This window comes from Schistocerca cancellata, chromosome 1, assembly GCF_023864275.1.
Source record: "Schistocerca cancellata isolate TAMUIC-IGC-003103 chromosome 1, iqSchCanc2.1, whole genome shotgun sequence".
In the NCBI taxonomy this organism is placed as follows: Eukaryota; Metazoa; Arthropoda; class Insecta; order Orthoptera; family Acrididae; genus Schistocerca; species Schistocerca cancellata.
This window is the reverse complement of record NC_064626.1, coordinates 430,956,617-430,981,828: the sequence shown is the minus strand read 5'-3', so window position 1 is coordinate 430,981,828 and position 25,212 is coordinate 430,956,617. Positions and strand designations below refer to the sequence as shown.

The 25,212-nt window shown below is 42.2% G+C and overlaps 1 protein-coding gene across 3 annotated transcripts in view; it reads right to left on the bottom strand.

Annotated features, from left to right (window-relative positions):
• The window catches only part of LOC126176316 (transmembrane protein 65), a 566,608-nt gene that overhangs the window by 370,933 nt on the left and 170,463 nt on the right, over positions 1 to 25,212 (bottom strand). The window contains exon 2 of one of the 3 annotated variants that reach the window (XM_049923470.1): positions 11,920 to 12,045. The exons of the other annotated variants lie outside the window; for them this stretch is intronic. Within the exon in view, the coding sequence (XP_049779427.1) occupies positions 11,920 to 12,045 (126 nt within the window). The remainder of the gene's footprint in view (positions 1 to 11,919; positions 12,046 to 25,212) is intronic. 3 annotated transcript variants of the gene reach the window in all.

Genomic DNA, 25,212 nt, shown 5'->3' with positions numbered 1-25,212 from the left:
GTGGTGTTATAGTCGCCACACGAGCGATGGGACACAGCATCTCCGAGGCAGCGATGAAGTGGGGATTTTCCCGTACGACTACTTCACTAGTGTACCGTGAATGCCAGGAATTCAGTAAACCATCAAATCTCCGAAATCGTTGCTGCCGGAAAAAAATCCTGCAAGAACGGGGCCAACGTCAACTGAAGAGAATCGTTCAACGTGACAGAAGTGCAACCCTTCCGCAAATTGTTGGATATTTCAGTGCTGGGCCATCAACAAATGTCAGCGTGCGAACTACTCGACGAAACATCATTGATAAGGGCTTGCGGAGCCAAAGGTCCATCCGTGTACCCTTGATGACTGCACGACACAAAGCTTTACGCCGCGCCTGGGCCCTCAACACCGACTGTGGACTGCCGACGGCTGGAAACATGTTGCATCGAGCGGATGGACGTATACGGGTATAGTGACAACCTCATGAATCCATGGACCCTTCATGTCAGCAAAGGACTGTTCTAGCTGGTGGAAGCTCTGTAATGGTGTGGGACATGTGCAGTTGGAGTCATACGAGACCCCTGTTACGTCTAGATACGATTCTGGCAGATGACATGTACGTATGCATCCAGTCTGATCATCTGCATCCATTCATGTCCAGTGTGCATTACGACGGACTTGGGCACTTCCAACAGGACAGTGCGACACCCCACACGTTCTTAACTGCTACAGAGTGGCTCCAGGAACTCTCTTCGGAGTTTACACATTTCCACTGGCCACCAAACTCCCCAGACATGAACATTATTAGGTATATCTGGAATGCCTTGCAATCTACTCTTAAGGATTTATGGACAGCCCTGCACGATTCACGGTGTGAGTTCCCTCCAGCACTACTTCAAACATTAGTCGAGTCCATGCCACGTCGTGTTGCGGCACTTCTGCGTGTTCGAGGGAGCCCTGCACGATATTAGGGATGTGCACTAGTGTCTTTGGCTCTTCGGTGTGAAAGGTGATACTATCGTCGACCTAAATTCTCAATTAGCATCTTCGGATCTTTAAAAGGATATGTGGTGCTGTGAGCAGGGTAAAAATCTTTCACACTTTGCGAGAACTATGTCCACAAAACAAAAATTTATGCAGAGTATTAGTTCCAGCGGTGCTTTGTGTAACCGATACCTTACATCATGAGCGTTATGCGACGGTTCGAATTTAATTTTTTTATAGAAAAATTTGAAAAAATTCTTTGGTCAATACGACAGTATTCTTAACCATCTTTAAATCGATTACCGTAAATTGGTTTTTGTTGAGTCTTTTTTATCTGTTATACAAAAATATCAATGGAAGTTCAAACACCTCCAGCGCAAGATGTAAATGAAGCTACCTAATAAGAATGCTTTACAAGGAAAACAGAACGTTATGAAATTAAGTGTAGATCTAAAGGAGTCTACGAAAAAGGTGCGGAGACTTCCACTGGCAGAATATGTGACTCAATGTATGTACGTACTCGAACCAACCGGTGTGATCGGAAGTTTCAAAGAAACTATGGGTGGATGAAGTTGTGAAAGATCAGCTGCAACAGTAGGCAGATTTTGACTTAGGAATGTGACCTTAAAGGCAAATAAATGCCAAATTTCAAAAGACTGTACACGTAATTAACCTGCAAAGCTCTTGGGAAAACAATAATTGAAGTGAATAACCTTCGACCTCTGAGCCTTTTCATGAGAAAGGGACTTTCCACCACTCTGTCTAACTTGGTTCTACACTAAAGTTACCTGACAATGGTAAAGTGATAGCAGACGCTAAATATGGTAAATTCTGCTTGTAATATGAGACGTGAAATGGTTAGGCTCTGCTGATGACTTAGCAGTCTACGACTGCATGAACCACATAAAAGGCTCCACATGACAGCGTCGAAGGAAGACCTCTAGATATCATATGTGACAACACGGAACGGTTTGAGAAGTATTTTCGTTCATATTCCTTGAAGTAATTATGTATAATAGGGAGTGTTCGAAAGAAATGAAGACTTGACTGAAATTACTACATCATCTAATATCCTGCAGACCGCAATTGCGAAATTACTAGACATTTGTATCGCTGAAAACACTGCACCGCATATACAGGGTGATTCAAAAAGAATACCATAACTTTAGGAATTTAAAACTCTGCAACGACAAAAGGCAGAGCTAAGCACTATCTGTCGGCGAATTAAGGGAGCTATAAAGTTTCATTTAGTTGTACATTTGTTCGCTTGAGGCGCTGTTGACTAGGCGTCAGCGTCAGTTGATGCTAAGATGGCGACCGCTCAACAGAAAGCTTTTCGTGTTATTGAGTACGGCAGAAGTGAATCGACGACAGTTGTTCAGCGTGCATTTCGAACGAAGTATGGTGTTAAACCTCCTGATAGGTGGTGTATTAAACGTCCGAAACTACCTGAACGTCAACTACCCGAGGTGATGGATCGGCCGCCAGGCAGTCCGTGACAGAGCACTTCATCACTGGCCTCCAAGAAGCCCTGATCTTACCCCTGCGATTTTTTCTTATGGGGGTATGTTAAGGATATGGTGTTTCGGTCACCTCTCCCAGCCACCATCGATGATTTGAAACGAGATATAACAGCAGCTATCCAAACTGTTACGCCTGATATGCTACAGAGAGTGTGGAACGAGTTGGAGTATCGGGTTGATATTGCTCGAGTGTCTGGATGGGGCTTCGACCATAGATACTAGTAGACTGGCCTTGCTGTGCAGAAGCTATAGGGCTGGTGTGGCTCCAACATAAACCACGTGACTGTTGGCAAAACGTGGCTGGATTTCAAATCAGCGGTCTGCCATCCTATGTTTGTATCGGATTTTCCCCACATTTCTCAATTGACTGCCAAACGCTTCCAACAAAAACTACTTTTTTATTTGTGAAAAATTATGCCAGAACTAGATCTGACCTGGATTTGTTCAAAGTACCATTTACAAAATCTAAGAAATACATCGAACGCCACTCTGGTGGGCAGCGGGACGAAATTACTATAAACTATCAATTATAGTAAAATGTCGTTAAAATTCTTTTAAACAGTAAGAGTGGGCTCGTGTCAAAACCTTAAACATTGTATTCGCCTCGTTTCGAGCTCTAGTCACTTATAAAAGAAAATGGGCTATGGGAATTATGTCAACTATAGGTGTCAAAATTATTTACTTTAGGAGCAGGTCCATTTTAGAGTATCAACTTTAGGTGCACTTCAAAGGTTCAGTTCCCACTATTTTTACAAAAGTTTAAACTATCAGTTTAAAAAAAATGATACTTTAGATGAAAGGTGAGACTTCGCAGCTTCAGAAAATAATTTTGGAGCCTAGGTTTAAAAATGACAGACACTGCAAATACAAATTATAGATATACATTGTAAAGTGCTTCGAGCAAAGGCGCGTATGTGCAAACGGCTTAAAGTTTTTCCGTTTCAGGGCCTGTATCCAAAGCTGCCTTCGGTTTTCATCCTTACGGAACCTATGAGTAGGAACGAGAAACGATTATACTTGCTTCTGTAACCGAATTATCACAGATACTTTCCAAAATGTAATATGAGTCTGACTTAACAGGCATCACTTTCAACACTTTAATTTGCATGATACTCTATTTCAAGTTTAAAAAACATATAAAAGTTACTTCAGCAGATTTCAATAAACGCATCTGCACTATCATAGAAACACTTACACGTGAAATGTAATGCCATTTCCCCGACAAAACGCTGAGTACAGCCATAAGCGCAACACGAAACAACCATGTTTTGCCAACATTCACGTGACTTCAGCCCAGAGATGTTGGAGCCACGAAAATGACGTCAGGGCCAGTCTATTATATTTATGGTCGAAGGGATGGGGCCATATTGAACATCTCTGAACTTGTTTTTGAGTGAAAAAACCTTTTTAAATACTCTTTGTAATGATGTATAACAGAAGGTTATATTATGTTTCTTTCATTAAATACACATTTTTAAAGTTGTGGTATTCTTTTTGAATCACCCTGTACATTGGAAGATTCGCCCTATTGTAGAAACAGAAAATCAAGGCCGGAGTACTCTCAGGCAATAGAATCAAACGGAATGTGTAGAAATTGGAGAACAGGGGAACTTTACATCCTTATTAGATAGCTTCATTTACACCATGCGTTGGAGGTGTTTGAAATTTCATTGATATTTTTGTATAATAGACAACAAAAGACGCCACAAAAATCAATTTAAGAGATCCACTTTAAAGAAGGTTAAGATTAACTGGCTACGGGAAACCAAAGAACACACAAAAAGAATGAACAACGTTAGAGACGACATGTGAAATCATAGAACGTTTCAGACATCAGTAACTAAGCGCAAATTAGCTGTGAATAAATGTAATAAATGCTTAGAAGACGTAATAAACTAAACAGTGACTTCATGAAACTACTCTAATAGGATACAAAGGTAACAAATAACGGTTTGCAGACCAACCAACATGTTACAGGCACTTTTCCTATGGGCAAAATGAAGAAAGAACCACAGATCAAGCATTAATAAATTAGATTTATTCGTGTAATCACCAATTTCAACGAATTTTATCATCAGATGGCGAGATTCTGTGTTCATACAAGTTACTGGTTGTAGAATGTCAAAATTTTAGTTAATAAAGACAGCAACCAAATATGTAGCCCACATATACGCACTTTTTATCCAGAAGGACACTTTGTTTCAAATTCATTATTTCTGAACTGCTCAGCAAACGTCTCGGTCGCATCTCGGTTCTCTTCATAATTATCTTCCATTCATTACCTCGATTTAATTTTACAGTACCCCGTCATTCCATACTTAATATGAGCACTCAATTTTTAATGCCGGTATGTAGCAACACATTTCCACGATCTAAATACTGCTGCAGTCCAGCCTCTCTTTCATGTCAATTTATGATATCTCCAAACTTATTTTATCGAAGACAGTTACCGTCTGATTTTTGTTGATACTAAATGTGACTTATCCCTTTCTATAGTTTATTTCCGCTCGCCTCAGGATTTCGAACGTCTCATTCCCTCTTACATTGTTGAAGGAATTTTTGACGTTCACTAATGCCATGAGACTGTACGGATTGCTTTCTTCTCTTCTTTCCTTTATCAACCGCAAGGACAGCGTTTCTTCTCCAGCTTATGCACCTATTCTTAAACTATATTCCAATTTCTGTTTCTGTCCTGTTACATATTATTGTAGTCATCATTTACAAGTTTCATCCGTCCGATGTAATCACGTTTGTGTGTTCATGCGTTCTGTAATTGTGTGGTCATTATGCAAATCTGAAGACTTGATGCTAAGTCTCACGTTTCATAGATTCCGCAAACCATATTAAATAATCAAGTAGTTTCTCGACCTCACAATGATTTCTTCATTTCTTAGACGCGTCATCGACTACTGCATTTGCATATGAGCTCAGTCATTATGTGCTCTGCACCTTCTTCAAATTTAACCTCCTTGTCTTCTGTCACCTTAGGGTGCACCGCTTACGCCTATTTGTGATCAACGAAAGTTTCCTGTTTTCACTTTGCAGCTTAACGTCATTTCTTATCATTTCCTAGAAATTACGTTGAGCCTTCGTGATTTTCTTCAGATGTGATCTCTCAAGCAATCCAATTATGGTGCTCCCCGCTTCTTGTTAATTTAATTTAATGAGACCTGTATTGTTGCTTGCCCATCTCTCTCTCTCTCTCTCTCTCTCTCTCTCTCTCTCTCTCTGTCTGTCTCTCTCTCTCTGTCTCTCTCTCTCTCATTTTTTTCGTTTCCTGTTTCATCGATAAGCTACGGTATTCATTCAGTTACTAATATCTTTGGTATATCCATGATGGGTATTATATTTACTTCTCATCTGCTAGAATAAACTCAACATTTTTAATTGTAACAATGTACAGTGCCTCAGAGAATTGCTTCATCTTCTTTTTCCTTATTAGTATTCGTCTCCTTGCTATATGGTCCTTTCGTATGATCTTCTGAATTTAACTTACTACTTATTCGAATCCAAATTTTGACTTAAATATGTGTTGTTGTCCGATAATTGCTTCTTAAACATAGAACTTACGGCGTCGAACTAGTTTATTTCCGTATCTTCATCTCTTCTTCGAGTTTACTTTCTCTCTTAATTTTGGACGAGGGTATTCACTACAACCAATTAAAAAGTCACAGAAGTTCAGAAGCACTTCTCTCTCTTTCCGATCCATTTCTCTATTATTAAGTCACAGAACTACACGTGTACCTTCTCTTAGATATATTTCACCAGTTCGTTAATATCCTTAAACCTCTGTTAAAATCACCAGTTGGGTATCTGTACAGTGGTGGTTGCTATTGCTTTCGTTTCACTCCTAAGAAATATAACTCACTCTTTTACCTATCCCGCTTCATTGCGAAACATACCTAGTCTCGGTCAGTTCATGGAACCTATCCAACAAGAAAACCCTAACACTAGCAAAGTTATTGCAAGTATAACTTCCAATTTTATGTAACCTAGTCGGTCTATCAGTATCATATAGGTGTATCTCATATCGATCATAGTGTACATAATGCTAAGGAACAAAGGATGGGGCGTAAGAATATTGGGACATTGTGGATCTCACTTTATCTGGTTCATCTGATGCGACCTATCTGCATAAGGTAATGCTCACAATTTCGTAATGCGTGTTAACTCACAGACTTATCAGTATGAACCTTCAGTAGTCTTTTAGGTATATTTCTTAGCAGCACAACAATCAATGTTCGCAGTCCATAGCTACGAATCCTTCGTCGTGCCCCTTTGTTTCCATTCAGTCACAGTAACTGAAACATTGGGTGACTAATTCGGCAGGAGCCGTGCAGCTTGGGACACTCTTCCAGTATATTAATTGCACCAGCAGTATTACTTGATGGTGTGAACTCTTACTTGTTAGTCACTTTCGAACAATTATATCGCTCATAGCAGCCGCAAGGCGAAACACAAGGGATCAGCCATGGAAATACCGTTACGGGGCACACGTTTTCTGCTTCGTGTAGTATGACCTGTCCATTACCAACAAAATTTTTCAGGGTATGTAGCGGAACTGCCAACACGCAAAATTCGCCGACAATTTCGCCATTTGCAACACCAGCCGAAACGTCAGAGAAGTATGCATATTGACAATGCGATCATATACCCTGAAGAATGACACGCGTAAAGCTGAAATACTAAACACCTTTTTCCAAAGCTGTTTCACAGAGGAAGACCGCACTGCAGTTCCTTCTCTAAATCCTCGCACAAACGAAAAAATGGCTGACATCGAAATAAGTGTCCAAGGAATAGAAAAGCAACTGGAATCACTCAACAGAGGAAAGTCCACTGGACCTGACGGGATACCAATTCGATTCTACACAGAGTACGCGAAAGAACTTGCCCCCCTTCTAACAGCCGTGTACCGCAAGTCTCTAGAGGAACGGAAGGTTCCAAATGATTGGAAAAGAGCACAGGTAGTCCTAGTCTTCAAGAAGGGTCGTCGAGCAGATGCGCAAAACTATAGACCTATATCTCTGACGTCGATCTGTTGTAGAATTTTAGAACATGTTTTTTTGCTCGAGTATCATGTCGTTTTTGGAAACCCAGAATCTCCTATGTAGGAATCAACATGGATTACGGAAACAGCGATCGTGTGAGACCCAACTCGCTTTATTTGTTCATGAGACCCAGAGAATATTAGATACAGGCTCCCAGGTAGATGCTATTTTTCTTGACTTCCGGAAGGCGTTCGATACAGTTCCGCACTGTCGCCTGATAAACAAAGTAAGAGTCTACGGAATATCAGACCAGCTGTGTGGCTGGATTGAAGAGTTTTTAGCAAACAGAACGCAGCATGTTGTTATCAACGGAGAGACGTCTACAGACGTTAAAGTAACCTCTGGCGTGCCACAGGGGAGTGTTATTGGACCATTGCTTTTCACAATATATATAAATGACCTAGTAGATAGTGTCGGAAGTTCCATGCGGCTTTTCGCGGATGATGCTGTAGTATACAGAGAAGTTGCAGCATTAGAAAATTGTAGCGAAATGCAGGAAGATCTGCAGCGGATAGGCACTTTTGGTGCAGGGAGTGGCAACTGACCCTTAACATAGACAAATGTAATGTATTGCGAATACATAGAAAGAAGGATCCTTTATTGTATGATTATATGATAGCGGAACAAACACTGGTAGCAGTTACTTCTGTAAAATATCTGGGAGTATGCGTGCGGAACGATTTGAAATGGAATGATCATATAAAATTAATTGTTGGTAAGGCGGGTACCAGGTTGAGATTCATTGGGAGAGTCCTTAGAAAATGTAGTCCATCAACAAAGGAGGTGGCTTACAAAACACTCGTTCGACCTATACTTGAGTATTGCTCATCAGTGTGGGATCCATATCAGATCGGGTTGACGGAGGAGATAGAGAAGATCCAAAGAAGAGCGGCGCGTTTCGTCACAGGGTTATTTGGTAAGCGTGATAGCGTTACGGAGATGTTTAGCAAACTCAAGTGGCAGACTCTGCAAGAGAGGCACTCTGCATCGCGGTGTAGCTTGCTGTCCAGGTTTCGAGAGGGTGCGTTTCTGGATGAGGTATCGAAAATATTGCTTCCCCCTACTTATACCTCCCGAGGAGATCACGAATGTAAAATTAGAGAGATTAGAGCGTGCACGGAGGCTTTCAGACAGTCGTTCTTCCCGCGAACCATACGCGACTGGAACAGGAAAGGGAGGTAATGACAGTGGCACGTAAAGTGCTCTCCGCCACACACCGTTGGGCTTGCGGAGTATAAATGTAGATGTAGATGTAGATGAAGAAATTTATTGATTGTGACAAAGGTCGCGGAAGCCTAGCTTACAGGGATCTGTTCAGTCTGAAAGTAAAAACAGTCGCTATTCTACCGGCAGCACAACAATCAATGTCACGAAAACTCTCTAGTTTATCGGTGTGGAGTCTTCGGAGTGTCCCGATATTTCAATTCGATAACTCTGTCAGTACTATGAAAGGATGGAATAAGAGACAAGTGAATGGCCAGACATTGTAGGATATACTACATCAGGTTAAAGTGACTGAACCTCTCCACCTTAGAGGCTTTTGGTAGCCAAGCAACCATTAAAATAACGCTCAGGTTAGGGTAAATTCCCATATTTAAGAGCGCCAGTCCTGGTGTTCTGTTGTGTTATTTTCCAACAGACTTGTTTTTCAAAAGCAATGAGAATGTTTATAAAATAACTTTTGCTTCTGCCAGTCACGCTTTTCTTTTGTCTATTTACACACATCAAAAAAAAGTTTTACGTCACCCCGGTTCCCAGAACACCTGAAGATAGACGTTGACTGTGGATATTGTATCACAGACATAGTCCCTTTGACTGTTCAAAGATGCCACTAAACCCACCCAAAGATGTAAACAATTATGCATGAGCAGCTCTCCAGTACACGGCTCGTGTTGTCTACAGTTCAACCATGCCTAGACGGTGAATATCGCAGTCCGGTCGTGTCCGCATTGTTACTTTGTGCCAGGAAGGGCTCCCAAAAAGGGAAGTGTCCAGGCGTCTCGGAGTGAACCAAAGAGATGATGTTCGGACACGGAGGAGATACAAAGAACTAGGAGCTGTCGATGACATGCCTCGCTCAGGTCATCCAAGGGCTACTACTGCAGTGGATGACCGCTTCCTACGGATTATGGCTCGGAGGAACCCTGACAGCAACGCCACCATGTTGAATAATGCTTTTCGTGCAGCCACAAGACGTCGTGTTACGACTCAAACTGCGCATTAGGTTGCATGATGCGCAACTTCACTCTCGATGTCCATGGCGAGATCCATCTTTGCAGCCACGACACCATACAGCGTGGTACAGATGGGCCCAACAACATTCCGAATGGACCGCTCAGGACTGGCATCATGTTCTCATCACTGATGAGTGTCGCATATACCTTCAATCAGACCGTCGCCGGAGACATGTTTGGAGGCAACCCGGTCAAGCTGAACACCTTAGTCATACTGCACCAAGGTGGACGTTACCTGCTGTTTTGGGGTGGCATTATGTGGGGCCGACGTACGCCGCTAGTGGTCATGGTAGGTGCCGCAACGGCTGCACGATACGTGAATTCCATCCTCCGACCGATAGTGCAACCATACCGGCAGCATATTGCCGAGGCATTCGTCTTCGTGGACGTCAATTGGCACCCCCATCGTGCACATCTTTTTTAATGACTTCCTTCGGGATAACGACATCGCTCGACTAGCGTGGCCAGCATGTTCTTGAGACATGAACCCTATCGAACAATCCCGTGATGGATTGGAAAGAGCTGTTTATGGACGACGTGTCCCACCAACCACTTTGAGGGATCTACGCCGAATCGCCGTTGGTAGTGGGACAATCTGGGCCAACAGTGCCTTGAACTTGTGAATATTATGCCACGACGAATACAGGCATGCATCAACGCAAGAGAAGGTACTGCTGGGTATTAGAGGTACCAGTGTGTACAGTAATCTGGACCACCACCTCTGAAGGTCTCTTTGTATGGTGGTGCAACATGCAGTGTGTGGTTTTCATGAGGAATAAAAAGGGCAGAAATGATGTTTATGTTGATCTATATTCCAATTTTCCGTACAGGTTCCGGAACTCTCGGAACCGAGGCGTTACAATTTTGTAAAGTGTGTTTTTATTTATTGCACGAAACGTTTCGTGAATTTTTTCGTTTTCAAGTGAGTTTTTCGTGCATTATGTCATTTATCCTGGATGTTTAGGATGTTGAGGTTCTGTATTATTGTGTTGCCTATACTGAAATACACAGAGTGTGTCAATGTTGCGACAAACTTCGAGAGGTTGTAGAGAGGTCTTGAGGAACAAATCTGGGATAGGAACTCCAGCAAAATCTCGGTCAACGATGCTACAGACTGCCGATGTATAGGCGCCGACGCCTGTCCCTAGGCCACGCCTTTGTCAGTAAACGTGACTTTGTGGTCTGACGGGTTGTAGGAGGAACGTCTCGCAATGTTGTCTGCTAGTGTTCGAGCGTGGCGTAGAGCCCACGAAACCATAAACCCAAGTTGTCAGCTAGCTGATGTAATGTTGTCGGCTGTGTTTACATGGAATGGACTGCTGGATTTTCGGCTGCTTGGACGCCATTTGCAGCCATTAATGGACGTCATGATCCCAAACAAGGATGGAATTTTTATGAATGACAATGCATCATGTCACTGGGCCACAATTGTTCCTGATTGGTTTGAAGAATATTCTGGACAATTCGAGTGAATGGTTTCGCCACCGAAACCGCCCGACATAAATCCCAACGAACATTTGTGGGAGGTAATCAAGAGGTCAGTTCCTGCACAAAATCCTGTATCGGCAAGACTTTCGCAATTACGAACACTTGTAAAGGCAACATGGGTCAGTATTTGTGCATGGGACTTTCAACGACTGCACCTCAGTGTACAACACAAAAATGTGACTGGCAGCCGCAAAGCTTACTTTATGAACAAGCAAACTGAAGGATAAGAGAAGAGGAATAAGAGTGTTGCAGTGCTGTACGGTAGTTGTCTAATTCAGTTTAAAGGACCAGTCCATATCGGATGTCCTCCTAGTTGTTAGGCTACATAGGGGATAACTTTCAGGGTCATTTGAACCGACAGACTTGCCAGTCTGAGTCATTTTCAGTGTTAGGCACGTTAGTTCGATCACGACCATCGTAGTATGTAGGAATGGGATAAGTTAGGTCGTTGTGGACACGGAAACACGTAGTTCGAGGTTTGTCGGAACCTGCTCAGTTTGGGAGACCCTAGCAGTAGCTACGCTGCAGCTGACGTGACATCAATATTCAGGTGGGGAAGACGTGCGAACTTCCGGCACGTGCTGTCCCTGCTGCCACTGTGCGCTTGCGCCTGTGGGTGGGGGGCTGCGTGCGGGCGATGCGGGCAAGCCTGGATTGGCGGCGTACCGGTCTTGCGGAGCAGCCACTCCTCGGGCACGGCGCAGTAGGCGCCCGTGGGGTCCACGTCTCCCAGGCGCGGCACCTTGCTGGGGCGGCCGAACGTCGAGCGCAGCCGCTTGCCGGCCAGCTGTCCTGCTCAACCAGCACAACTTAGTCACCACCCGTCGGCCACAAGCGAACACGATGCGCTCGCCAAACGCGACGCCCTCTCGTCCGCCTTCTTGCAGTCTGTGGGTAGAACAAAAAAGTACAAGCACACCGTCTCGTTTGGAAGCAACGATTTACTGACTGCAGTACCGCGTATGAAATTAGTCTGAGTTCTTTGAAGAAAAAGATGAACGTGAAGCGAGGTGGTTTCCGTATGCTTATTATTTTTCTCTTCGTCAGACTTCTGACGAGTTTGATGCTACTTACTACAACTTCCTCTTCTGAGACAATCTCTTCATCTTACAATACTTCCACTCAACAACTTCAATTATTTATTATACGGGGTGCTACAAAAAGCTACGGCCAAACTTTCAGGAAACATTCCTCACACACAAAGAAAGAAAATATGAAATGTGGAAATGTGTGCGGAAACGCTTACTTTCCATGTTAGAGCTCATTTTATTGCTTCTCTTCAAATCACATTAATCATGGAATGGAAACACACAGCAACAGAACGTACCAGCGTGACTTCAAACACTTTGTTACAGGAAATGTTCAAAATGTCCTCCGTTAGCGAGGATACATACATCCACTCTCCGTCGCATGGAATCGCTGATGCAGCCCTGGAAAATGGGGTATTGTATCACAGCCGCCCACAATACGAGCACGAAGAGTCTCTACATTTCGTACCGGGGTTGAGTAGACAAGAGCTTTCAAATGCCCCCATAAATGAAAGTCAAGAGGGTTCAGGTCAGGAGAGCGTGGAGGCCATGGAATTGGTCCGCCTCTATCAATCCATCGGCACCGAAGCTGTTGTTGAGAAGCGTACGAACACTTTGACTGAAATGTGCAGGAGCTCCACCGTGCATGAACCACATGGTTGTGTCGCACTTGTAAAGGCACATGTTCTAGCAGCACAGGTAGAGTATCCCGTATGAAATCATGATAACGTGCTCCATTGAGCGTAGGTGGAAGAACATGGGGCCCAATCAATACATCACCAACAATGCCTGCCCAAATGTTCACAGAAAATCTGTGTTGATGAGGGGATTGCACAATTGCGTGCAGATTCTCGTCAGCCCACACATGTTGATAGTGAAAATTTACAATTTGATCACGTTGGAATGAAACCTCATCCGTAAAGAGAACATTTGCATTGAAATGAGGATTGACACATTGTTGGATGAACCATTCGCAGAAGTGTACCCGTGGAGGCCAATCAGCTGCTGATAGTGCCTGCACACGCTGTACATGGTACGGAAACAACTGGTTCTCCCGTAGCACTCTCCATACAGTGACGTGGTCAACGTTACCTTGTACAGCAGCAACTTCTCTGACACTGACATTAGGGTTATCGTCAACTGCACGAAGAATTGCCTCGTCCATTGCAGGTGTCCTCCTCGTTCTAGGTCTTCCCCAGTGGCGAGTCATAGGCTGGAATGTTCCGTGCTCCCTAAGACGCCGATCAATTGCTTCGAACGTCTTCCTGTCGGGACACTTTCGTTCTGGAAATCTGTCTCGATACAAACGTACCGCGCCACGGCTATTGCCACGTGCTAATCCATACATCAAATGGGCATCTGCCAACTCCGCATTTGTAAACATTGCACTGACTGCAAAACGACGTTCGTGGTTCGTGTTGATGCTACGTACTGATGTGCTTGATGCTAGAACTGCAGAGCAATGAGTCGCATATCAACACAAGCACCGAAGTCTACATTACCTTCCTTCAACTGGGCCAACTGGTGGTGAATCGAGGAAGTACAGTAGATACTGACGAAACTAAAATGAGCTCTAACATGGAAATTAAGCGTTTCCACACAGATGTCCACAAAACATCTTTTCTTTATTTGTGTGTGAGGAATGTTTCCTGAAAGTTTGGCCGTACCTTTTTGTAACACCGTGTATACAGGGTGTCCTATTTATCTTCACCAACTGAACTAACTTTTAGTCCAGAATCAAAATAAAAAATTTATACGAGGTCGAGAATGAGGAAAGTAATGGAAAGGAGTGGTGGGAATTTATGACTTCCAGTCGGACAGGGCATAGTGGAAATGCAACGGAACAGCACTCGAACCCACATTTACCGCTCCTTATGAGCCGTTTTCTCAACCGCTTCGGCTACCCGGACTCAAATTTCGAACTCAACGCATGCTGCAATGCTGCGTCCCTCGTCTGTTAACCACCCTGCTCGCAAGTTATTGGTTCCCGTAGGAATTCGCTCGATTATTAGTTCATCCGCACTGGAACAGAGGTCAGGGAGCCGTCGCGCTGGTACAGAAATGCACATACTGGCGGACATGTGCGACATAACAGGCACCACTCCTGATGACGCGGCTGGTGCATTCTGCTGTGCAGCGCGCTTCAAGCTGGAAATCTGAGTCGGTCAGGGAGCGCGCCGGGATGGCCGATGCGGTTAAGGCAACCGCTCATGAAAAGCGGTAAATCCGGGTCCGGGTCCCTGCCAGGCGCAAATTTTCAACTTTCGCCATTGCATTACCACAATGCCCTTTGCGGACAGAAGTCACGAATTCTCTCTCGTCCCTTTCCTTTCTTTCCCCACGCTCTACGTTACATACACGTGTGCAACATAACACAGAATTGGCTTTGGTCCTCCCGTACTAGCACACAGTGCAGGTACCCAGGAATTATAGTACGCCCTAAGAAAACCATTGAACATTGTTCACGAGATTCTGGTATGAATTAGTGTCTACGCATCGATCACTGCAATGCACACTTGAAACAGTATGCAGAATTTTGTTTTGAAAAAACCACGATCGTCTAACATTATTCAGTCGTGTACTGGAAACCCTTGAATGGCGCAAGAAGCGGGCTTGCAGCTATCAGTTCAGATTCCCGGTGCGGCTTCTGCTCTGTAAAGCCGCTGCTTCCAAGCGCCACGGCTCGCGCTGCGCAACGAGGAGTTCCAACGCGCGCCAACAGTGCGTCACAGCAGACTGCCGGAAACCTGTAAAATGGAGAAGTTATACCGTAGATCAACAGAGCAGTCTCAAACAGGCCGCTTTCACGGGCACTGTGTGGGCAGTGGCTCGTTTGTCGCTTCCACTGTGCTGCTGGACGCAAATTGTCGCTCGCAATACCTGAAACTATAAGCTGTAGCAAATAAAATAAAGTAGTAAGATATTGTACATCACTATGCCACAAAGCTCAAGAGTGAGGGCAATAGCAGCTCCCGCGCCTGCCACAGGCAACGAAGTTCACCTTTCCTGAAAACAATTAAGAATAGTTAGTGTACAGGAAACGGTAGGTTAGGAATAGGAAATCAGGATAATGGAGTAGTTGTACAGGGTAATAAACTTTTCCCTGAAAAGCACCCTAAATTCTTCGAAAACGCTCTATGGAAATTACTTTCATTGGTTTTTATTGTTATCTCACCAAATCGGTAACATTTATCGTTGCCAGCAGTGTTCCTGTTCCTGATTGATAACAAGTGTTCTAAACATATTACGTAAATATGTGCAAGGATCCGTACCTGGTGTCATTTTAAATAATATTTCCCCGTTCTTGTGACTACGTTCTCTTGCAAAACACACCAATAGTTCGGACACTACAATATGTGGCCTTCATGGCGGTGACGATGTGCACTATTGATCTAATAAACCTCCTATCGGGCGTTCTACGTTAATGGTATTTTATTTTCACTCGGCTTGCGTTGCATGTCCGATGTGGGAGGGAAATTTCCGGCGTCACAAGTGCGCTCAGCGGTGAACGACAAGCCGGTTGAGTTTGGCAAAGCTTCGCTGCGAAGTACGAAGAACTTGGCGGCAGCTCAACTATGTTTTGGACTGTCGAAATCGATATTGGTAAGCCGATGCCTCTTAAGGGGCTCCGCAGTGTCTTGATCAGAGCCCAGCACACCTTTGCCTCCCTCTTCCGAAAAAGCAGACGAAGCGCACCGAGTTCAGGTCTAGTACGCCATTGAAATAGATCAGGGGCTTTCGCTTTCTTGTCCACCATCAGTCTTACTCAGATGTACACAAGCTTTAAGTCGTCAATACATGCAGGTCAGTGGAAACACCGACATATGCTGAAATAGTATTAACACAAATGTGATGGAGAAATTACCTTCCATGGTCGCGTAACAGTGAACTGGTGCGAGGTAAAAAAGGGTCCACAATAACGTGTGTTTTATTAATCAAAATACGAGTAGGGAGAGATGCTATGTGGTCAAAGTAATTATTTACTGGGACTGAAATAACGAAATTAACTGAGAAATGGAAGTAAGAATAATACAGTACCAACTGAAGAGGAAATGGTTGGCAAGGTCGTAGCTTCCTGTCTCATTCTACCAAAGACAACAGGGGCATTTGAGAGAGTGCGGCGAAAATTTATGCAGCGTCATAGTGCATACCCAGTAGCAGACTGTCATCAAAAATGGTTCAAATGGCTCTGAGCACTATGAGACTTAACATCTGAGATCATCAGACCCCTAGACTTAGAACTACTTAAACCTAACTAACCTAAGGACAGCACACACATCCATGCCCGAGGCAGGATTCGAACCTGCGACCGTAACAGCAGCGCGGTTCCGGTTAAAGCGCCTAGAACCACTCGGGCACAACGACCGGTTGACTGTCATCATATGACCAACTGCTACGAGCTTAAGTTGTTGCTTTAAGCCGGCCGGTGTGGCCTAGCGGTTCTAGGCGCTTCAGTCCGGAACCGCGCGACTGCTACGATCGCAGGTTCGAATCCTGCCTCGGGCATGGATGTGTGTGATGTCCTTAGGTTAGTTAGGTTTAAGTAGTTCTAAGTTCTAGGGGACTAATGACCTTAGATGTTAAGTCCCATAGTGCTCAGAGCCATTAGAACCATTTTTTTGTTGCTTTAAGCTGTAAATTGTTTTTCATCAACAAATCGTAAACTTTTATTTCCCATCACTAGTTGCTAATTTCAAAGTAAGTTCCTCTATTGTCTGTACAAGTTTTATCCTAAGTGTTTGAAAAACTCTGTACGTAGGTGTATCAGTAATAGCGGGATATACAAAGGGATCCGATGTCCTGCGTCAGAATAAGAAGGAAAGTCTATATCAATACGAATCCCGAAATGCTTGCTTTCAGAAGTATGACACTCAAACGAATAACATGTCAGAGAAGCGACTGTTCAATAAAATTGCCATTTTCTGCGTTTGACAAACGCTTCACAAAACCTTAAAACTGTAAAAGTGGCCTGTACGCCGTAAAAAGGTGATGCACTTATGCACGCTTGAGTGCGCGTGCTCCAATGCATCTTAATGTATGTTTAGCTCGCCCGTCCGGCTAGCCGTGCGATCTAACACGCTGCTTCCCGTACATAAATTACGCAGCAAATGATAGTACAACCTGTAGTATTGGCATCATTGGTAGACAAAGACATGAATGAATATGTCAGAGAGAAACTGGGAGCCGACGACTTCTTTGTTTTTCGTTTGTTTGTTTTGTACATAATCAGAATCGCAAAAATAGTTCAAATGGCTCTGAGCACTATGGGACTCAACTTCTGAGTTCATTAGTCCCCTAGAACTTAGAACTAGTTAAACCTAACTAACCTAAGGACATCACACACATCCATGCCCGAGGCAGGATTCGAACCTGCGACCGTAGCGGTCGCGCGGTTCCAGACTGAAGCGCCTAGAACCGCTCGGCCACTCCTTGTCATAAGTACTCCTTGACGTAAGTACTCGGTATCAATGCTAAAGTGGAACAGGACTATTCACGAGGAGACGAAATGTGCAGCAACAAGTGTGTAAGACGACAATGTAACTTTTCGAAGTGGAGGAGTAAGAAGGAAAACAGAAGTACAAGTGGAAACCGAAAAATAACTTTCAGCAGTTTCTGTCGACGTAGCGGAGACTTACAGCATCCGAAGATTCAGAGCTCTGCGTTTCGTAACTACGCATTGCAAGCGCAGGCAAGGAAAACTGGGTCACTCGCCGGATAGAATGAGGGTCTCGCAACCAAAATTCTGGCCGCATCTAAATAATTCCAACGCTTGGAAGCAAGTCAAGTTCGTCCCATATTATAAGACAAGCAGAACAAAGGGAGGTATACACAAAAATCTTGGCAACTCTACACGTAGTGCACGACTTAACAGGATTACTAATGAACTGGACACATGTTATGTTTATGAAAAAGATTTATAGAATAAAAAATCAGCTTCATTTGACAGTACTTTCTTAATTTATTGCGCACAGGCGGAGATACTAACCACTACACTGCCAAGGATCCCCTCCTATGTGCAATAAATTATGAAATGACTTTATTCCATAAACATGTCCCTCAGCCGCGGATGCTCGCCTGATCGAATGTTTCATGAAAAAGAGAATGTAACGCAATTTCAACATATAAATAAAAGTGTTCATGGATGAAACTGACGATATCTCCAAATCCAACGGCCTCCAGTCAAACGTTTTTATCTCTGATGCTTGGTAGTCTTGGTTCGCCCGTTGTGCACTGTAGTGATTGTACGGTGAGAGCTGTCGTGGTTGTGGAGGTGCAAGTGGTGATTACCAGGACATCTTCGGTCTCTCTCGCATGAATGCATTTGTTAAGCAGAATATTCTCGAATGTTCTAAAACACAACATATCGCATTAATCCGCACTTCGGCGAAATCTTCTTAACGTATGAGTCGTGCAGGAAAAACTCATAATAGTTGTGTGGGCGAACAATTTCAGCAAAAATAACGTAATTGAAAAATAAGAACTCAGCGAAGAAAAGTGAAGAAAAAATGTTTCAACCATTGATCCAATGATGAACCAAGGCGAAAATGCATTCTTACTAACACATTTCGTGAATTCGCTCAGTATCCCCTCGTAAAAAAGCTACTAAAAACAATGACAGAAGCGAAACATTAATCGGAAAAGAAAAAGGTGAGTCAGTACTGATACCAAAAATTTCACTCGTTTCATGCAACGTACCATTTAGCTTTAGAAGGTTCCAATTTCCAGTAAGATTAGCGTACAGTGTCACTATCAATGAAGCACGAATGTAAACATTCTAATGTTGCGGAGTTAATTTCTATTAAATCATCTTTCTCGAGCGGACAACTGTGTATAGCGTGTTGGCGTTAGATACCACAAAATTTCTTTGCTTTTGCAACTGAAAGGAAAACACCAAATGTAGTTTATAGGAATATATTTTGAATAAATTAGATAACAATGTAAACAAAACCGATAATTAATTGCACTTCCTTCCATTCAGGAAACAAACTAAAAAAAAAGTAACTAAACGAACCTGGTATCACCTACTATTAATATAAAAACGAAAGCAAACGAGGAGGGTACCTGCCACAAGTAACTCGCATCAATGACATCACACCAGCAAAGTCTTTCCGTGAATTAATACAGGAGGAAACGCATTCAAATAAAGGACCCATCCTTTTCTGTGGTTGGCCGCCTCTCGACCCTACTTTAAAACCGCGATATTTCGATGATTGACCCAGATGTCTTCCCCAGTCTCGTCTATTAAGCTCTTGCGTCTTCTCACTACTTGTATACCACTTATCAGTCACGCCGAGAAAACGTTAGAAATAAAATAGCAAATGAATCAAAGAGCACACGGCTTGCTTCATTAGACTTCCTGCCGAAACAGGATGCCTGGCAGGGTTACACGGAAACGCATGCTCCATCAATCAATATTTTTCATTTTTCTTGTCGGCTCCAAAAGCTAGTTGTCTGTCATCGCTTGCAAAAATACGAAAGAAAATGTACGTTGTAACAAAAATAGGTCCCACGTGCAGATATTTTAGAAAGATGAGGGCTAGTGAGGATACTATCATTGGGTCAATTTTTGGAGCCCTACCTTTGAGCTTTTAACAGTTTCGTTTGAAGGCTATTGAAGAATGTCTCTAGCCGGTAAATGTTCCTGCATTCATACATAGTAACAGAGACCCCATCTCAAAATCTACCTTCTCTACATGAATATGATCCTGAAAAGTACTGTCGAACGATATCAAAGAATTTTTACATACTTTCAGCTTCAAAAGAAGATTGGCGACGTATCACATATCACGACGACACTTCTCTCCATAAATCTTATTGCAGTCCGCACTCCATTCTGTCTGCCATCCCTCTTTCGTGTGCTCATATTCGTGCACTGAAAGTTATTCACATTAACAAAAACATCATTATTATTCCAGTTGTACCCATCTTCACTCATTTTAATCACTTTCACATTGCATGAAAATGATTCAATTTTTTATTAATCCTACTATTATCACTGCAACTACAATCAATATATTTATTTAAAAAGTAATTTTTAAGTAAGAAGTGCATGACAGTCTACCTAGAAATTCTGTGGTAAAATGCAAATCATGTATATTAAAGAAATCCAGTGTCTAAATTTCTTTCATATAAGAACGGTTCACTATAGTGAAGGATTGGTAAATATACGCCTCTAGTTTTCTTTTTTCGTGTCATTTCAGACACGTCACATAATTAAAACAGTTATAAGCTGTAAATTGGACAAATTACATTATTATTACAATCATTTGACGTTCCTGTACGAGATAAATGTGTTTAGCCAAAAGAAAAAGCAGTGAAATGTAACTGTTCCAACAATCTGGCGCGTGTACTGTCTGGGCCGTTGTAAGGAAGGACTTAAAGACCCTCGCTTGATCAGAGAAGACAATGAAATGTAAAATAACCAAAAATGTTGTCAGAGAATACATCTTATGCATGCAGATGAAAAATTGTGTGTAAAATTTTGATGACAATAGAGAACAACACATACGTCCACTTTTTTCCGACTTTAAAGATGGTCATAGTTGTAGAAGGTAGACGCCGTCTCATCAACCATTTCCTAATGTCAGATTATGAATACAACAAGTCGTAAAAAATCCTGCATCTATTCCAGATGCATTCTTAAACTGATATTAGAGACTATGGAATTAGTTTCTTCTAACATTTTCTTGTTACATTGGAACTGTTTTCTTTTTATGAAAGTTGTGCATGAATTAGAACATCATTAATAGATTGCTGACAGGAACTGTAAATATTACGTGTCACTGATAACAAGGCAGCGGCAGTGTAAAAGAGCGAATCTAAATCATAATCAGCAAAATGTTATCGATACAGATAGAAGAATGGAAAAGTTCCCAAATATGAAACCCTCTACTGATGTGAAAATGTCCATACGATAAACGTTTCTGCAACGCCCTGAAAATCGCATGCAAATTTTCTACACACTCTCGCCGCTGTTTTAATGGCACACGCAATCTCCACCTCCTTTTAAAAAAATGTAATGAATGTGTCGTTAGCTGTAATACAGCCCCTAGAATGGTCGACAATTACCAAAACTGCATAACATTCTTAGGATTCCTCATAATGCAGGGTCATTACTTTTATGCTAGATATTTAAGTCCCCAAGAAAAGCTGCAATCTGCATTTTATAGTACAGTAAAGAAAGGGCGCAGCGAACATTGTCATACTAGGAAGTACAAAGCTGATATTTCACAAGAGCGGTTGAATATAACGTAAATGAACGACACATGCAAGGGGGGGGGGGGGGATTATTCCGGCGATATGATGTACAGCGCGAATGGATAGAACTGAAATGCATGTTTATGAAAGGCAATTGTGGCGAACTGGATGCAAAACGTTAAAAGGGAAATTCATATGTGTGTCGGTCACATGCCTTTTTCGACCTGACCGATTGTGGAATGCGACAGAGCCATCCCATGCGAGTTCACTATGATTCGGGGCACATCGGATTGTTTGTCTACACTTTTCTGCTACCTGATTATTTCATCGGACTTTGTCACATCATTAGCCTATAGAAGAATAACTGTGATAAAGACATTTTGTTGTCTACCTGAAATTACCGGAAAATAAACATATTTCGCACTGGCGCCATTTAAATACTATTGAAAAATGTCTGTTTTGAATGAAGAAACAAAAAGTAAATTTATTTATGTATTCCCAATAGCCAATGTACTCTACATCTACCTCTGTCCGTTCTTTGTGACAAACGCGTAGGCTGTGTTTCTATTACTGAATAGTTTCTATTATTGTAATTATTTTTTGGAATCCATCCTGCAAGGCATCGTACATATTTAATACAATCTGGACTTACTTACTCATTCACGTTTACTAGAGCGTTTGAATGGGATAGCTTCATGATTTTCTTAATTAAACAAAGTCAGAAAATGGGAAGTTATAATGAAGAAAACAAAAATAACTAAGGAAGAGTTTTAAAAAGATTGGGTTTTGTTTTGCAATTGTGTTTTATCGAAATGTTACATCATCAAAAGCACGCAAAAGGGAAAATATTGTCCCTTGAAGGCTAGTAAACTGCCAGGAACTAGCCATAGTTTAAATGAAAGAAATTTTTCAATGCAATGGCCATTGGCATTTCACTGAAACACACTCATATGCGACTGAATTAGGTATATAGCTAATCTTTATGACGTCCCATGGCCCAGATTAGGCAAACTATAAATTCTTAAATATTTTTCCACGATTATATTTGCCATAAGTAAAAGAAACTCCACTGAAAGTTAAGGAATAATGCGATTACAAAGAAAAACTATTATCTGTAACGTAAGTATTATTATTATTATTATTATTATTATTATTATTATTATTATTGTCATAATCATCATCATCATCATCATCTTTGTTCTTTTTGGTATCGGCGTGAAACAAAAATGGCCAGACACACTCTTGCTTGTTCCTGTTCTGATAGGACGCCATTGTGCGCAATCTACATAATAAGGTGTGTACATGTTTCATTATTTGAGCAGTGAGCTCCAATAGATGTACAAAATATTGATGTTGTTAAATTTAACTGCAACCTGCACCACATATACCGTTTGCTCGCCCATCATTTTTAAAAGAATTTCAGAAGCCGCGCCGCCAGCAAGCTGAACATCGCGTGACGGCGACAACTGACCGCCATTAACCGCCACTTTCAAATTATCGTAATTATTATTCCGTTCTTTCTACAGGCGCCGCGTAGGGATGGACGATATAATTTCTTTCATCCATGATCTATACGAAATTGATATTTTCAAAGTACCATTTGGTGAGCAAGATGTATGAGACAGGCGAAATACCCTCAGACTACAAGAAGAATATAATAATTCCAACCCCAAAGAAAGCAGGTATTGACAGATGTGAAAATTACTAAACTATCAGTTTAATAAGTCACGGCTGCAAAATACTAACGCGAATTCTTTACAGACGAATGGAAAAACTAGTAGAAGCCGACCTCAGGGAAGATCAGTTTGGATTCCGTAGAAATATCGGAACACGTGAGGCAATACTGACCCTACGACTTATCGTAGAAGCTAGATTAAGGAAACGCAAACCTACATTTCTAGCATTTGTAGACTTAAAGAAAGCTTTTGACAATGTTGACTGGAATACTCTCTTTCAAATTCTAAAGGTGGCAGGGGTAAAATACAGGGAACGAAAAGCTATTTACAATTTGTACAGAAACCAGATGGCAGTTATAAGAGTCGAGGGACATCAAAGGGAAGCAGTGGTTGGGAAGGGAGTGAGACACGGTTGTAGCCTCTCCCCGATGTTATTCAATCTGTATATTGAGCAAGCAGTGAAGGAAACAAAAGAAAAATTCGGAGTAGGTATTAAAATCCATGGAGAAGAAATAAAAACTTTGACGTTCGCCGATGACATTGTAATTCTGTCAGAGACAGCAAAGGACTTGGAAAATGTCTTGAAAGGAGGATATAAGATGAACATCAACAAAAGCAAAACGAGGATAATGGAATCTAGTCGAATTAAGTCGTGTGATGCTGAGGGAATTAGATTAGGAAATGAGACACTTAAAGTAGTAAAGGAGGTTTGCTATTTGGGGAGCAAAATAACTTTTGATGGGCGAAGTAGAGAGGATATAAAATGTAGACTGGCAATGGCAAGGAAAGCGTTTCTGAAGAAGAGAAATTTGTTAACATCGATATAGATTTAAGTGTCAGGAAGTCGTTTCTGAAAGTATTTGTATGGAGTGTAGCCATGTATGGAAGTGAAACATGGACGATAAATATTTTGGACAAGAATACAATAGAATCTTTCGATATGCGGTGCTACAGAAGAATGCTGAAGATTAGATGGGTAGATCACATAACTAATGAGGAAGTGTTGAATAGGATGGGGAGAAGAGAAGTTTGTGGCACAACTTGACTAGAAGAAGGGAGCGGTTGGTAGGACATGTTCTGAGACATCAAGGGATCGCCAGTTTAGTATTGGAGGGCAGTGTGGAGTGTAAAAATCGTAGAGGGAGACCAAGAGACGAATACACTAAGCAGATTCAGAAGGATGTAGGTTGCAGTAGGTACTGGGAGATGAAGAAGCTTGCGCAGGATAGAGTAGCATGGAGAGCTGCATCAAACCAGTCTCAGGACTGAAGACCACACCAACAACAACAACAAGACGATTTATGCTACGTGCAAAAGGACAGAGAGTTGGCCTGCACTAAGACGCAATTAAATCACACGCAGGTCCTTACATATTGAAAATGGTGAAATACTTTTTTTGTATGCGTATCTAGCCTATAATGATTAATTGTTTTTGAGAATGGATTCGGGCAAGTAATTTCAATAATTATACAGGATGCCACGCTTCCTTTTTGTGTCAGTAAAATCTAAGAACGATCCGTGCCTTCGCATATGTTTGCAGTGAAACCCAAAATTAAATTAAAAAATAAAAATAAAATATAAATTAAATTAAATTAAATAATAAAACACACACACTAATAGGTTATATGGGTAGATACACTACGTCTTGGAACTTCATTCACATGCTTCTGAACTACTCGTTCCATCTATCTATTGTGCTGCAAAATGATGTACACTGCCAGAAGAAAAAATTAGTACGTTCTTTCAGAGGTTTCCAGTTCACTCAAGTTTTATTATTGCAACAGTGCCCATGGAGTCCATTAAATGATTAGATGGGTTGGGACCAGTGTGTAGTGGACGATTGCTCTCCACGAGACAGCGGTCATCAGCTCTTTGTCGCACACGCAGATGACTATCGCTCGCGTTCAGGCAGAATCTGATTTCATCAATGAAGGCCGCGTCGCGCCATTCCATCTTCCAAGTGGTTCTTTGACGGCACCAGTCGATCCATGCACGTCGATGCTGTGGCATGACTGGAAGACGGGCTAGAGTGTGTGCGTGTGCCTGTAGTCCCACTG